Here is a 15,625-nt window from a genome sequence, read left to right as displayed (position 1 = left end):
CCATCTGAGGAGGCTGTTCAAAATTTGTGAGCATGAATTGTCTATAATGCAGTAGCCTTTTGAACTTAAATGACAGGAAGCTGCGCTTGAAGGGCTCTAGATAAAAAGCTGCTTTATGAAGGGGGCCTTTCTTTTGCCTGCATGCATCACACAACTGCGGTTGCTATTCTTACGCTGTATCCTCTCCATGAAAGAGATAGCGTGTTCGCCTCGTGAGAGGGACCTTTTAGGACTGGGTTGACCAAAAGAACCACACCGTCTCCGCTTTCTGGTCACGTGACCCCAGGAGACAGGAAACCAGAAACCTCCACATCCCTTGTGACCCCCCATCCTGCCCAAAATAACCAGACTGATGGGAAAGGGGTTGAACATGGCATCCTCTGGCTCTACATGAAGCTCAAATTGCACAAAAAATGTTTACAATTTTTTTAAAAACAAATTTCAGCAGGAGTGTCCCTAAAATTGATGCTATATTTGAGAGATTAAAAAAAAAAAAAAATTTAAACAATGTGGTGAGGTCAAGGATTTCCCTCAAACATTTTGGGATTTACCTGTGTGCGACTAGTGTCCGATCAAACACAATTTACAATCAAACACAATTTACAATATAAAAAAAGTCAACTTTGCTTTCCAGTTTTAAACACAGATTGACTTTGAAATGCTACTAAAAGCTGCTCCTATTTTTGAAATGTTGCCTTTTTACTTATTTGTGAACCCTGCCCCACCCTTTTTAAATTTGGTTTGCAATGTTTATTTCCAGCATAAGCAAACTCCTGACAATGATACAGCACACAGCTTTGCAGGACAGGAAGTTGGTGAAGGGAAGATTGAAGATTAGTTTACACCTGTACAGCACAGTCAGTGGGAATATATGCAGCGGCTGATGTCACCGCCAGTGGCAGCTGACAGAAGCATGATGAGAAACAAGCACCTCGCAGTCTAAAGACCGATTGCCTGACAAGGAGGCTCATGTCTAGTTAGCAATCAACCAAACATCTTACAACCCTAAAGTACACCCTCGGTTATTTAAGTATTACTAGCCTACAAACACCAGCTATTTAAAACAACTTGCTGGCTAAATGCAATAATAGCCTCATTTCCATCCATCTCCTGTGGATTAATGACCCGAACGATGATGGAAACAGGAAATACAGGTGCCTTTATTGTCGGCAAGCAGTGTTTGTCAAAAATTACACGAGAAATAACCGTGTAAACGCCTTTATGCACAAATAGTTATATAATAACAATCATATCAAAGTAAACATGGATTAATTCGATGATAAGACCACACAACATAGCCCACCACTAGGACTGGGAAAAGCATGTAGTTTATTAGGCAGATTAAATAAGTTATGAACTTCACAGGGTGGTGAAAGTGCACAGAGATCGAATATCAAATCAGGGGTGTTTACATTTGTCCTGCTTCACATGTACAAGTGTCTGGTGTAAAATTGTTTTTTTGCATACCCCAAATCTGGGAGAGGCCCCCATACTGTATGCATGCACATTCAGCGAGGACACATGAAACCACAGAGAGCAAAGGCAAAAGCCAAAAAAGGAAGACAATGAGGGAATGGAAGAAAGGAAGCATGAGAAAACAGAAAGGAGTAAGGAGCAAAGAGTTTGTGAGAAAAAAAGAGCTTCTGACAGACAGAGCAGAGGGAGGGAGGGCAAGTAAATAGAGGGCTGAGAGTGTGAGAGAGCGAGAGACGTGTGTCCATGGTGAGTCAGCCCTGAGCTATGGAGGGCCTTTGGCAGGCCTCTCCTTTTGTCTCCAGCTGGGACAGAGTGTTCTACTCGTCTGCTCTGTTCTGTGCAGCAGCCCAACCGGCCACAACAAAACACTTTGTTTCATCACCACTACGGCGGCCGAATGGTGCTCACTAGGGATGCACGATTAATCTACTTTTGATATAAGATTGCAATACTGACATCCACAATATCTATATCGCAAGAGGCTGCGATATCATTCTAGATTCACTATAGATGGGTTAGCTGACCATGTCAGGAAAATGATGTGCGCGCTTCCATGGTGCAGAAGTCAGCGTGTTGAGATTCTGGATGGCCAAATTTTGCTAGAAAGAGCTGACAAGAAACTGCCATGTGGGGAATCATAAGTGGCTCGTTTCATATTATTGATACAATGCCTTGAGGTGTTGACTGATTTCATGTGAATTTTTGCCTTACTAGCATTGACTAGCTAGCTAACAATGTATTTGAGAGACAAGTGCTCATTGTGCAAAATGTACACTACTGTTCAGAAGTTTGGGGTCATTAAGAAATGTCCTTGTTTTTGAAAGAAAAGCACATTTGTCCATTAAAATATCAAATTGATCAGAAAAAAACAACATTGTTAATGTTGTTAATTACTATTGTAGCTGGAAATAGCAGATGTTTAATGTAATATCTACATATACATACAGAGGCCCAATATCAGCAACCATCAGTCCTCTGTTCCAATGGCACATCATGTTTGATAATCTAAGTAGATTATTTTAAAAGGCAAGTTAATCATTCGAAAACCCTTTTGCAATTATGTTAGCACAGCTGAAAACTATTGTTCTGATTAAAAGCAGCAATAAAACTGGCCTTCTTCAGACTAGTTGAGTATCTGGAACATCAGCATTTGTGGGTTTGATTACAAGCTCAAAATGACCAGAAACAAATACATTTCTTCAGAAACTCGTCAGTCTATTATTGTTCTGAGAAATGAAGGCTATCCCATGCGAGAAATTGCCAAGAAACTGAAGATCTCATACAATGCTGTGTACTACTCCCTTCACAGAACAGTGCAAACTGTCTCCAACTAGAATAGAAAGAGTGGGAGGCCCCGGTGAGCAACAGGGCAAGTACATTAGTGTCTAGTTTGAGAAACAGATGTATGGGCAATAGTAATTAGATATGAATGTGTATGCATGAATGAAACTCATTCAGACCCATGAATATGCCACTTTCCCGTTGTTTAACCCTCGGGCATTGTTGTGGGTCAATTTGATCCATTTCTACTTTTGAGTTGCCAAAAATACTAGTTAACCTCTTTCTCAATGACTTCTCATTTAGGGTCATGAACCCAACTTCAAAATGTGCACATACTGATGTGTTGGGGAATGTCTGCAGATTGTATACAAACATGTGGGTCATTTTGACCTGGAGAATTTCATGTGTATAGATATTCGCACGGGTCCAAAAATAAACCAAGTGTCTTTGATGGATTTGGCTTTGACTGGTTCTGGTTGCACTTTTATAATTATGGGCGAAAAGGACTTGCCCAACCTTCTCAGTGCGAGAGCAGCAGATCTGACAGAGACAGTCAAAAATGAGCTCCAAAAGATTCAATCAATGAAGCCTCATCACAAATTCTGGACTGCGAAATAGAAGAGGTTTCAGAGAATGGATCAACAGCATTGTCCTCCTGATTGTGAATTTGCTTTGGTGAAGAGGTTTCAGAGGGGTCTGCCATACCATCTCCTTCAGATGAGAGCGCATGCAACAACCATCATCCAGAGAAGAGAGGACACGGAAGTCCAAAGACAGTAATATAGAATGGTCACTGTCACCACGACAAAGTCAAGGTAGACTGTCAGCTTCCAACGTACTCAAAATTGTTCCAGGAACTACACAATTTGCTCTGCCATTCTCACCAAGACAGTAAAACCAACACCACTTGTGTAGAATGCGATAAATACATCTGCAGAAAGCACACGTACATTGGGTTCAACATGTGGAGAGAAAGACTGAAGGGATGCTTGACCAATAAAGTCAAATCACACCTAAGTGTTAATGGAAAACACCAGGGGGGAAAAGCCTACCTGGGGAAACACAATAAAATTTGATTTAAAAAAACTAAGAACTATTTGTTAAATATTTCTCACAAAATGATAGTTTTTTAAATCAAATTGTATTGTATTTCTTTCTGAAAGATCTGACAAGAAAAAAAGTGTTTTTCACTTGATTCTTTGTTTACACTTTGTTTAAACTGTGCGGGTCAACCTGACCCATACCACAATGGACAATTTTTTTCCAGAAAAGCACAAGGCTTAATTATCTTGTTTGCTAGCTAGACAGTTGCATCCAAGTAATGTTATAGCCAGCTAGCTGAGATGGCCAGTTGCATTCTGCGGTTAATGTTGATTACTGATGTACAAAGCCAGGACGATATGTTTGTCAGTTTGTTATGTTTAACTAGCTAGCTAATGAAAATAGCCACTGTGGAGCAAGTTAATCAAACCAAGTTAAGTGACAGGCACAGATGAAATGGCTAAATAGCTAGACATCGACATGTTCAACTAGCTGACCAGCTAGATTAATACTAGGCTCGTAAAGAAATCGGACAGTGAAATAGTTACACTTATCTCTAACATGTAGGCTCAGCATTCCCAAACAGTCAGAATGTTAACTTCATTTCAATTTAGGGACATCGGTTGACAACTGCTAATCTATGTCGGAGGTAATTTGATAAAACAATATCCACAGGGAAGTGTTACCAACCCAACCTTTAGTACACTGGTCTGTATTTCCAGTTGTTATTTTCAATACTGATGCAATTTGCACATGACAAAACACTTGAAAAATATGGCCAAGCCTAACTAAAAGGCAAACACTTCTAGCTTATTGCAAGGAAACGTGTGTCAGGCGACATTTCGGTTACATTCGGCTATTAATACAAGCAACAAACTACCGGCACTGCAAAGAGTCAGGTAAACAGCACTATCCTGTGGATACCCCATCTCTACCTCCCATCAACAGCATGTACAACCGGTAAAGTGGAAATACAATTTCATTCAATATACTGGCTTGTAGAGAATATTACATTGTTTTTTAGCGTGACTTCGGTCAACCCCCAAAAAATTCCATGGAGTAACCATGGCATTTATAGCAAGATGAATACCATGCACATCTAGTCTGCTGGTAATGATGAAGTTAAACGTTTGCTAATTATTAGCTAGTTATCTTGTAATGTCTGCATTGCCATTGTTTGGCTGGATACAAGTTGAGTGTATACAGGGCATTTTAGTAACAGGCAATAACAAGCTATAGGAGATTAATTCACACATTTTCTTTACCTATTGATCTGGAATTTGTCTTTCAGCAGAAACCTGCTCTCCCCACAAGTGTAAGGAGATGAACAAACAGCACTACAGGTATTTGTCTTGGTACTTAAATGCAAGGTTTTAATGCCTTGTCTACTTTTGTCTGCCTTTCTCCACAGCTTAAATTGTCTGGAGCCTGGTGTTCTGGCCAAGGACCTTTCACACTGATGGAACTAGCTATCAGCTGCTGCGCAACGATGATGTCCTTCCTCCCAGAGATGAGCAAGCATCCATTGGACTGGACACAACCCAGCAAACACATACGATCAGGACTATTGCAATGACAAAGGCCATGGACATTACATGCCCTGCTCCAAAGGGCAAGACAAAAATATTTTCAGTTTGCTCATATCATAACCTGAACCAAAGTCACTCAAAGGATCTCATGATAAAGGCCTAGGTAGTGCTTTAACGACACCCTTGTGTTAAAGTTCTAATTTTAGACTACTACCTTTAGCACTTGGAAGTGTTCACGTGACTTCTTTAAGAGATGGTTGGGTCTAAGGCTTAACGGGTGTAAACAAAGAGCAACACTGTAGTTCTTCAATGTGAAAGGTTATCTTTATGATACAATAGGCAATTTAATACGGTTAATGGTTTGCCTAATGTGTGAACTTATCATTTTGGCAATTTGGTGAAAGTAATCCTTTTCTAAATATACATTTCCCAAGGATTAATGTGGAGCACGTGTGAAAAATCACAGCTAAATGTTTGAATGCCCTTCTCTTAAATGGGATAAGTTTATTAACTTTTAAAAGCAGCATTACTTCCATGTTTTCTCCAACTACAGTGTAGGATGTACCATTTTGAAGCTCTGAGTCTGTACTTTTACCCAATGTAAAACAAAATCAAATAATGGAACATAAGACTGAAAATAGATTTTTTTGGGGGGGGCTTTATGGATAAGGAGCTGGCTGAATTCTGCAGGGCCCATCAGATTAATGGCAGCACAGCACTGTCCCCTGATGTGCACCTGAGCCAGAGTTCCAACCATGTGCGGTTCCAACCATGTGCAGTTCCACCACCCCCCTCAGAGCACAAAGAGGGCATGTTCTTCAACCTCTTTTTCGCACTAGGTTCCCATCACTGCCTTCCAAAACACGACCACAGGGAATGAGTCACTGACTCGTACTAAAGAGAGAAAGAAAGAGGGGTGAAGGGACTGGGCTGGGAGATCTGTCTCCTCGAGGCTGCGAGGACTTGACCCTGCTCGGGTTGAAGCCCAGTTGCACACCGGATACACACTGCATGGGGCCTCTCGCATGGCTAAACCAAATATGAAAGCATGACTGTGTCCTTACCGTTTGTTCAGCACCATGTTTCCAAGCTTCAGGTCTCGGTGCACAATGTTCTTCTGCAGGGTGAAAGAGGTAGAGACGGATGAGATTGTCAGACGGTTGTTGAATGAAGCACTGGAACAAAAGCAACTCAAGTCAATGCTGTTACTGCTCTATAGGAGCGGTTTAGCTTGGACGACTCAACGGAGGGGCTACATAAAAAAAGCGTAACATTTTGATTTGTCTGAACCCGCCCAAGACTTAAGTTGGAGACCGTAAAGAAAATACACTTTAATACATACATATTTTCAAGAACATAATCGTCAAAGCTATGGGTCATAGATGACTATATAGTCAAGTCCGTGACCAATTACTTGATCATGAAGGTCAGCCTGTGAAGGCACTAGGCAGTGACCAGATAATCTGACATACAATTTCCCAACAACTGGCCATCAACAGATAATTTAAAGCCTGGTCAACCTGCAAAGCACAGACTGAACCCTAGTCGAGAAGCAGATGGACGTGTTCGAAACAGCCTAAATCCAAACAGCTACATTGTAGTCGGACCGAGTTGAATCACTGATCTACAAATCGCCTCGTGTTCCAAATAATTAGGCATACGCATTGTGATCAAGATTAGCGTTTCCGCACCTCGTCTTCCTCAAAAACGTGCTGTACATGTTTTGTTGGTCGGACTCACCTTGTGCAGGGCCTCCACCACACGCACCACGTCGTAGAAGATGACGATGGCCTCGCGCTCGCTCAGCCGCTTCTCCTTGATGACGTAGTGCTGCAGGTTGATGAGGTCCGCAGTCTTGTCGCTGAAATCGTGCGCACAGAGGCAGTCCAGCACTAGGCAGATCCGCTTCTTCATCCGGCGTACCTTGCCATTGTTGGCCTCCGGGTCCTCCACAATCTCGTACGCCCGGTCCTAAAGTGGACAGGGGAGAGAGAGCGGATTGGTTAGGGTGATTAAAGAGGAAACCGTATCCTTTATCAGCGCGCTTTTCAATCTGTTGTTATGGGTAGTGTTCAGTAAGCACAAACAAAAGGCCAAAAAACAGAATTAAAATGTGCTTGTCCAATAAAACCTTAATTTTTTTTTAATTGCAAAACATTTTGCTACATGTGCCCTAAACAATACAATCTTCTAAAGAGATGCCCCAGAGCTGTAAGAAAGAACAAATTCGGACTAAAGCCATGACAATTGTACGGCTTCCATTGTCAAGTAAAATTGCAGTCTGACGATCAGCTATGAGAGAGAACAGTGGAGGAGATGACAAGGCTCAGTGATCTGTGCACAACCATCCCATCTCCAATGTGAATAGGACACATTCACCTCTACTGAGCCTGGGGGTTGAGATGAATAACAAAGGTCATTCTTCTCTATTCACCTCAGAGCGAGCCACCGTTCCCAGCTGATCCCCATTGGTATTGGTTTGTCCAGATTTAGATGGCTGGGCCTCAAGGCTTTCCTGAGACAAATCATTATTAACTGGCCCTCTTGGAGACGGAACTATAATAAACCAATCAATAGCGTTGTAGCCTTGAATGAATCATGCCGCACGGCTCAATGTAGCTATTCTAGGAAGAGCGCGTTGAGGAGGAATAGGGTTGTGAAAGAGAGAGGCGGCAGAGGGAACAATAACAAAGTTATAAAGAAATGGGAAGGGCTGAGTCACTGTGCGAGTGGTCGACTAGGAAAGTGATGGCTTGAAGAAAAAGGTGCTTCAATATTTCTATGGAAGTGTCTAAGCTCAACTGGACTGGGACTGTGCAGTGTGGTTGGTAGGGGATGTGAATATATTGTTTTCCCTGAATGGGTGTCTTTGGGAGGCAAGTAAAAAACTATGCAAGTCTCTCATCAGAAAGAATAATGTACAATCACAGTAATTCAGTACAGGTATGTGAAGTTCTCATCATTGAAAGACATTACAAAGGGCTGCAGCACCAAGCGATGTACCTGAAAGTTTGTGACGCACCAAGTAAACTATTGCCATTTACCTGGAACAGGCCATGGTGGTGCACCACTCCGTCCTGGTTATGGAGCAGCGAGAGGAGGGAGTACTCTGTGTGCAGCAGCATCTTCCCCTGCCTCTCTTCCTGGGTCTCTGCGGCCACGTCTGCCCGCTCCTCCAGCGTCAGGATCTACAACAGAAAGCAGCAGCAAGGTTGTGTTCATTAGGCACCAAAAAACAGAAAACTGACTGGAACAGGCAGGGCCTACCTAGATTTGTCTAATAAGAAATGCTTGGTTTTTGTTTCCCATTGCAAAACATCTTGCTAGTGTCGCCTAATGAATTCGACCCCGAGAACACAAGCTCTGGGACTGGGGAGAAATCTCTGAACCACATGGAGTCCTCACCCCTACAACAATGCCTAAAAATGTCCCATTAACAGCTGACGCCAGCAGCTGATCTAGGCCTTGGGAAAGAACTTAGGAAAGGAGAGGAAGGGGGAGGGGAGGGGTTGAGAGCCAGAGGGGACAAGACAGGCCTGCATTTTTGGCACATCAAATCATATTTTATTTGTCACATGCCGAATACAACAGTGAAATGCTTACTTACAAGCCCTTGATCAACAATGCAGTTTTCAGAAAAAAAAAAAAGTGTTAAGTATTGACGAAAATAAAACTTGTTTTTCATGCTCATTTCATCCTTTGCAAAAACATGTCCCTACATGCTACGGTCAACACACTCAGGAGACACTGAGGGGGGTAGAGAGACTTTGCACTGGGATTTAGCATTGGGGTCGAGGCAGGGTGCCACCTTTTTTTTCGCTCTTCCTCCTAAAAACACCTTGTGTGTAAAACAGATTATTGGATTGCCCCAATAAACAAATAGCCTCTACAGTTTGTCTTCCGCCTAAGCAAGCGCAGGCTGCTGCACTGAAATAGGGCCGTAAAGGCATAACTGAACACCAACAAAGAAGTCTGTTTAGGAAGGTCAAAGGTTCAAAAGGCTATTGGGGGACTGTAGCTAACTAGTCATTGTTTGAAGACACTAATTCATCTCCATCGAACAGTGAAAATAGATCATTCAAAAGAAACAGATAGTGTCCACTCACTTTTAGCTGGTAGAAGTCATCCGTCCCATCCTTCCTGGCCAGACACTGCACTATACTTGGCACGGGCGAGTTCCCCAAACGAGGCCCTGTAAGGAAGAAGTGGCAACAGCTGCATGACCAAAAGGTAAGGAGAGTGTGCCCTAAAGCAAACAATTAGGAGGCATGCAAACTTCAACAGCCCTAACATAATCTAGCAGACAGCAGAAGCCTTATGCTAACATTTCAAAGTTTACAGTATACATTTCCTGAAAAGATTGAAGAAACTTTGCAGAATAGATTCTGAGCCATCTACCCAATGTCAAATAGTTCACATTCTTGCCTCAAGCTAACTGAATCCCCCCACCTCTTTCCTAGTTTCCTGCGCAAACAGTTGTAAGAGGCCAACTTTTCCCCTTTTTGCCCCCGGGTACCACCATCTCTTACCCAGGATGAAGGGACCTGCCCTCTTCGCGTTGCTTCCAGCAATTCCAGGACAGAGGAGCTTGCTGGCCCTGCCTGAAGTCTCTCCAGCCCCCCTCTCCAAAGAGCGCCGCTTAGACATGCTGGAGCTCTGCAGGAAGAACACAGCAGCAAAAAGCTAATCAGATAACATCAGATCAAGATAGGTACATTAAGTGGTGTAGGACAGAAATGTGACCAAGGAAGCAAAACTCTCAAACTAACTGATAGTCTTGATGTTCCTCCAGGCCACTAGCAAAATATCCATCTTGAGTTGCATAATTAAACTGCTAAAATGACCAAAATTCTACCAATGTGTCATACAGTATAAAATACATTAATACCTGGCACTGCATACATGGGGTCTCTCTGAAAGTTCCAGACTTGACTAATGCAGCAGACTGTCTTGTGGTATGAGAGAGGAGAGGGTTTAACCCCGCCCAACCACTTTAGAAAACTCCTCCCACAAATTTAACACCACAGTGTGAATGGCTAGCCATTATAGGCTCATTCAGATGTTGTCTCTGGTGAGAAAGATGACGCCTCAGCTTTAATCCTCAATGTGGCATGCAAACAAAACATCCATGTGCTCACATTGAATGACAAATGCCTTGATGCAGAATGCAGTAAGATGACTGCAACATCAAATCCTGCAAGGGTGGAATTCTGGTGAAATGCTAAAGATGGCAAAACATGTATTAGGCTGAATGCCATTTTGTGCATAGATGCTTTTTCATGCTGGTTTCATTTTATCTTTAGCAATTACTTTCTGAAAATCCTGCCGCGGCTTTTAGGACCTCCATCAGGCTGTGTGAAAGGAAGGCCCGGAAAATCGTTAAAGACTCACCCCACCGTTCGCTCCGTTTCCACACGGCAAGTGGTACCGGTGCATCAAGTCTGACACCAACAGGCTCCTGAACAGCTTCTATACCCAAGCCATAAGACTGCTAAATAGCTAGCAGAATGGCTACAAGGGCTGACCCTTTCATTTTTTACACTGTCTACGCACACTCACATTCATACTGACACCACACACATGCACTCATCATTTATGCTACTGCTACTCTGTTAATCATATATCATATCATATATCATCATAATACATATCTAACTATCACTCCAGTATCCCTGCACATTGTAAATATGATATTGGAACTGACTATGTATGCATGTATCTATATCTATCTCTATATTTGTACATTTAACAGGCAAGTCAGTTAAGAACAAATTCTTATTTACAATGACTGCCTACTGTGGAACAGTGGGTTAATTGCCTTGTTCAGGGGCAAAATTACAGATTTTCACCTTGTCAGCTCGGGGATTCGATCCAGCAACCTTACGGTTACAGGCCCAAAGATCTAACCACTAGGCTACCTGTGTGGTTTCTATGTAGTTTCTTACTTTGTGTTCTTATTAGTACTACATTAATATTGATTACTGCATTGTTGGGTTTACAGCTAGCCAAAGGCATTTCACTGTACTAGCGCATGTGACATTAACTTGAAACGCAACCTGCACTGGTTCGTGGTTCTCTAAGTCTGTGGCGAGTTATAACCATTGACAGTAAAATGCTACGACATTCTCTCAGAAGACAGTTTCCCATAAAAGGTTGGGCTCATGGCTTTTTTTCATGACCGAAAAATAAATAGCAACCCTACCATTTCCGATAAGGAAGTGAAGGCACATGCCAGGGGAACCTGTGTGACATCTGCCTACAGTAACATGCCAACCTCTATAAAAACCTAGGGTACTCTATCTTTGAGGGGTATATGCTTTGTTTGCTGCCTGCTGATAAGGAGTCCTTAAGTGATGAAACGCGCTCTGGTTCCCGTAACAGGAAAGTAATGCTCAGAACCAACTAGAGGAGAGTGAATCACTCGGTTCAGTCGCCCCAGGGTTACCATGGACTAGGATTTGTCAGAAATGCTAAAAATGTCAGAGGGATGACACCAATAAGAGTGTAAACTGAAACATGTCCCAGGGTGTAAAAGGGGGGCATCGTTTCAGAGAGAAAACACGTGTGAATTACTGTAGTGAAACTGCAGCACAAAGATGGTAGGTCAATGTGCCTAAAGAGAGCATTGTGGTGACCGTAGATCTTTAGTGGACACATGAGAGTACAAGCTCAACCCTACTAGAGACATTCCAAAGAGATGATTCGTGCTGATAAAAGTGGCAGCAGAGAGCAACAACACATTTGAACAACCTGCATGAGAGTCGATATTGGAAACTGACACCACCAAAAGACTCAAAGTATACAGTGCAGGCAACACTCGTCAAAATGCTCACACATTAGCAAACAGTGAACCCAAGGAAAACAAGAAAACATTCCATTTTGAAACTTCCGCCATGGGCCACACAGTTTGGCTCTGGTGAGGACAGGACAGGTTGCAGAAGTCAGCAGGCCTACACAAATTCTCACTTCTATGAGGATTTTTTCAAATCTCAAACAGCATACAGTGTCGAAATCATGTCTCTCGCCTGTCTGTCGCCATCTCAACCAGTCATCAATCAACAAGGGAGGCAGGCTTATGAACAGTGCTTTTCATATGACTCCCAGTCAAATGTGCAACTGTAGGAGAGCAGCATACTCAATCAATTACCACACTATTTATTTACACAAGTCATCTAAACTAAATGTTAGACATTGCAATTTGCAAAGATGGAATAGTACACAGGGTATGCTGCTAAAATGACTGTCCAACAAGATAACTATTACAAACAGCACCTGTCGGCTCTGATTCAGATTTCTACAAGAGCACTGTACTGCCCTAAAACCATGTGACAAAACAATTACCTTTCTGTAATGCATGCGCCTTAGGCTTGCCTGAAATGGGCAGCTCACAACTTGACTTCAGATTAGTTTGGCATTTGATGAATGTAAGCAAATTACCAATAGTTCAAGAACCAAAGTTCAAGAACCAAAAGGTCAAACCACCCGAGGAAAGCACAATGATTGGCAAGATTAGGAACACAGCCTACTGAATCATATCAGACAAAAGGCACCAGAGACAATATCCCACGCCATCCACGGGAACATGCGCTCTTTAAATAGCTAGAGAGCGCGCACACGGCCGCGATAGGTGACCGGAGAACCACCCACGTCCTATTATAGCGGCATGAATCATGCATTCCAGTGTTCTGTTGCAAAACAAAATAATTAGCTAAAAGCACTAGTTAAGGAGCCAACCCTAAATACATCTTACGGATCCAAATGTCATCTTTACACATTCATACCTGGAACCGAGGCTACATCCGAATACATAATAGTCCAAGCTATCAACATTTGTCAGAGGAGATGATTTATAGGTTGCACCAGTCAATATGTTGGACATCATGATAAAGATGCCCATTACGAGCTTGCTAGGTTTTTTGATGTACCTGGATGAAAGCTCAGCCTTCTGCGCCCTAGCTACCTACCATCTTGCAGCTGGCTGCCTATTGTTACATTTTGAATGCCCTTAGCCATACAAGGTCACCAAAATTAACTAGAGCGGAATGACGACAGAATGTTGCAAGGTGGTGTTAGTTGCAACATTGTATCAGGCTATCATTTAAGACAAACGAAAAGGAGCACGCATCGCACGGATGCAATCCCGCAAGTAGTGTACACGAACCCTTTTGACTCCTACAACAGACACTAGTGCCGACCATCACAATTTGTCCTCAAGCCATCCTGCTCTTATGTCATGAGTAAAATCTAACTAGGTACCATTTATAGTACCGACTGACCGACAACCCAGAAGCGTTTCCAAACGAAACGAGCCCCACGCCCAAACGCAATGTTGAAGCAAAATAAGTTTGTAAATGAATATGAATTAGTGAAAAACCGCGCATGTACGGTGTATGGGAACAGTGGGTATGTTAATTACAAAACCATGTACGATAATCGGCGTCATTAAAACTACGCTAGGTAACCTTAGCTTAATCGGACACGTTCCATTTGTCACGAACAACCCAAAGCTAGCGAACTACAACAATGCACGCCGTTCTCACACATAGGAGCAACCCCAATGACAAATATGCATGGTATTTGTGGAAACACATTTGTTCAGTTTGAATTTACCAATTGTCTGCTAAACAATACACATTGCGCAGAGCGGGGAGGCCATTTAAACAAAGTACATGCTAGCTAGATAGCTGCTGCTGCTGCTGCTGCTACTACTACTACTACTACTACTACTACTAAACGTTACTACCGCTAGAGCAAACTCATTCGCCACCTCGCTCACTCAGGTCTTTTTTTTCTTCTTTATCAACAACTTACCTCGAGCTGAAAACGCCGAGGAAAGTCTGCGTTGTATTACTACAGCATGAACATTTCTTTAAACGTATTTGTTCGGTGCATACGAAGTTGGTTATACCCAACGAAAGGAGACTGTATATGGAGGATTGATATCGCGCTATGTTTGTTTTAGCCACTATTACCGAAATGACCACTCAGCAACAGCTTCCATTCGTCAGCTTTCTGATCGCATCTTTCCATAGCAGCGCCACCTGACAACGGAAATGACGCAAATTGAATGACTGACAGACTTGCCCAGCCAATAAAAAGAGAAACATCATTTGATTGAGTAATTTTGTCTAGCAGATACAGCTGATTGTTTAAGAATTTGATTACATGTGTTTGCTAATAGGACTGACTAGGAACAACATAACGTTGAGCAGAGGTGCAGTGCCCAACTATGTGTCAAATTCAATTCGATATAGTTTCAAAATGCACACGTGATTTTACAACACTGTTATACAAAGATGAAAAAGTAAATTATGAGCTTGGAGGAAAATATTGTATCCATTCAACTAATCAGTGGCAACAAAAGGTCCAGCATTACACTCCATTCTCCACTCACATGCTGTGATAGATTTGTGCTTTAGAAAAATTCTAACATTATTTCCTTGATTGCTAACAATTCCTCCATTCAGGATCTAGCAAGTGAGAGGAAAGCCCATTGAGAATGAAATTGGCTACAATAACTTTATACTCCTATCCTTATCCTCATCTCTACTCAGATGGATAACAGTCTTTTGGTTTAACTCCCAAACATATCTACACCTTCATTCAAATGAATGCCTGTCGTACATATCGTACATATTGTACGAGATCATTTGAGTATTATACAGTTATACATCCAGTACATGTATTTGATTGATTAGAAATCTTATAAGCATAAATGAAAGGTGTAGATTCAATCTGAATAAAAAATGTGTCTGAAATGTGCTCCCTTTCCTCCCTGACCTGTTATGCTGACTAACATGTCTTTTGGCTCCAAAAAATGAATCCTTCTACAAGCAGACCCTCCCATGCTGATTCAAATTTAGCATCCCTCTTATGGAACAATAATCCCGCCCCCACCTACTAGTTTCGATCCAGTGGGTGGGTATAGGGGGATATAAAGGGCACAAAGTGATTTGGGTTGCACTAGTCTTCCTGTGTTGACTCAGCACACTGTATGCCCCTGGCCACATGAAACACTTGTCAGCCTGTGTGGTTAACATTGTTCCAGCCCACAGCTTTTGATGAGGAAACTGTGAATCATACCTCAAGAGAGCTTAGAGGTACAGAGGGACATACAATATCATTCTAAAGTGTCCTATTTAATTCTGTGGGAAGTGACCCAGCCTTGTAAGAGTCATCAATTTGCATCCATGGATAAGGCACATTCCCTCTTTACATGCTTTAATTCAAACATGAAACATGGTGGATGTTTGGTTTAGGAATATGATGTATCTTTTTGTTGGTTTGTTTGTTTTTTA

General features: G+C 42.2%; 1 protein-coding gene across 1 annotated transcript in view; it reads right to left on the bottom strand.

The window, feature by feature from the left end:
* LOC118367350 (serine/threonine-protein kinase 40) overlaps positions 1–14,378 on the bottom strand; it is a 33,957-nt gene extending 19,579 nt beyond the window's left edge. Inside the window, exons 1-6 of the mRNA XM_035750714.2 lie at positions 14,139–14,378; positions 9,857–9,983; positions 9,434–9,519; positions 8,372–8,515; positions 7,068–7,298; positions 6,392–6,444 (exon numbers count right to left, since the gene is read on the bottom strand). Coding sequence (XP_035606607.1) covers positions 6,392–6,444; positions 7,068–7,298; positions 8,372–8,515; positions 9,434–9,519; positions 9,857–9,974 — 632 coding nt within the window. The 5' untranslated portion in view covers positions 9,975–9,983; positions 14,139–14,378. The remainder of the gene's footprint in view (positions 1–6,391; positions 6,445–7,067; positions 7,299–8,371; positions 8,516–9,433; positions 9,520–9,856; positions 9,984–14,138) is intronic.
* Positions 14,379–15,625: the final 1,247 nt, after the last annotated feature.

This window comes from Oncorhynchus keta, chromosome 34 (genome assembly GCF_023373465.1).
Source record: "Oncorhynchus keta strain PuntledgeMale-10-30-2019 chromosome 34, Oket_V2, whole genome shotgun sequence".
Lineage (NCBI taxonomy): Eukaryota > Metazoa > Chordata > Actinopteri > Salmoniformes > Salmonidae > Oncorhynchus > Oncorhynchus keta.
The sequence above is the reverse complement of the archived record's forward strand: the minus strand, read 5'-3'. Positions and strand labels throughout refer to the sequence as shown.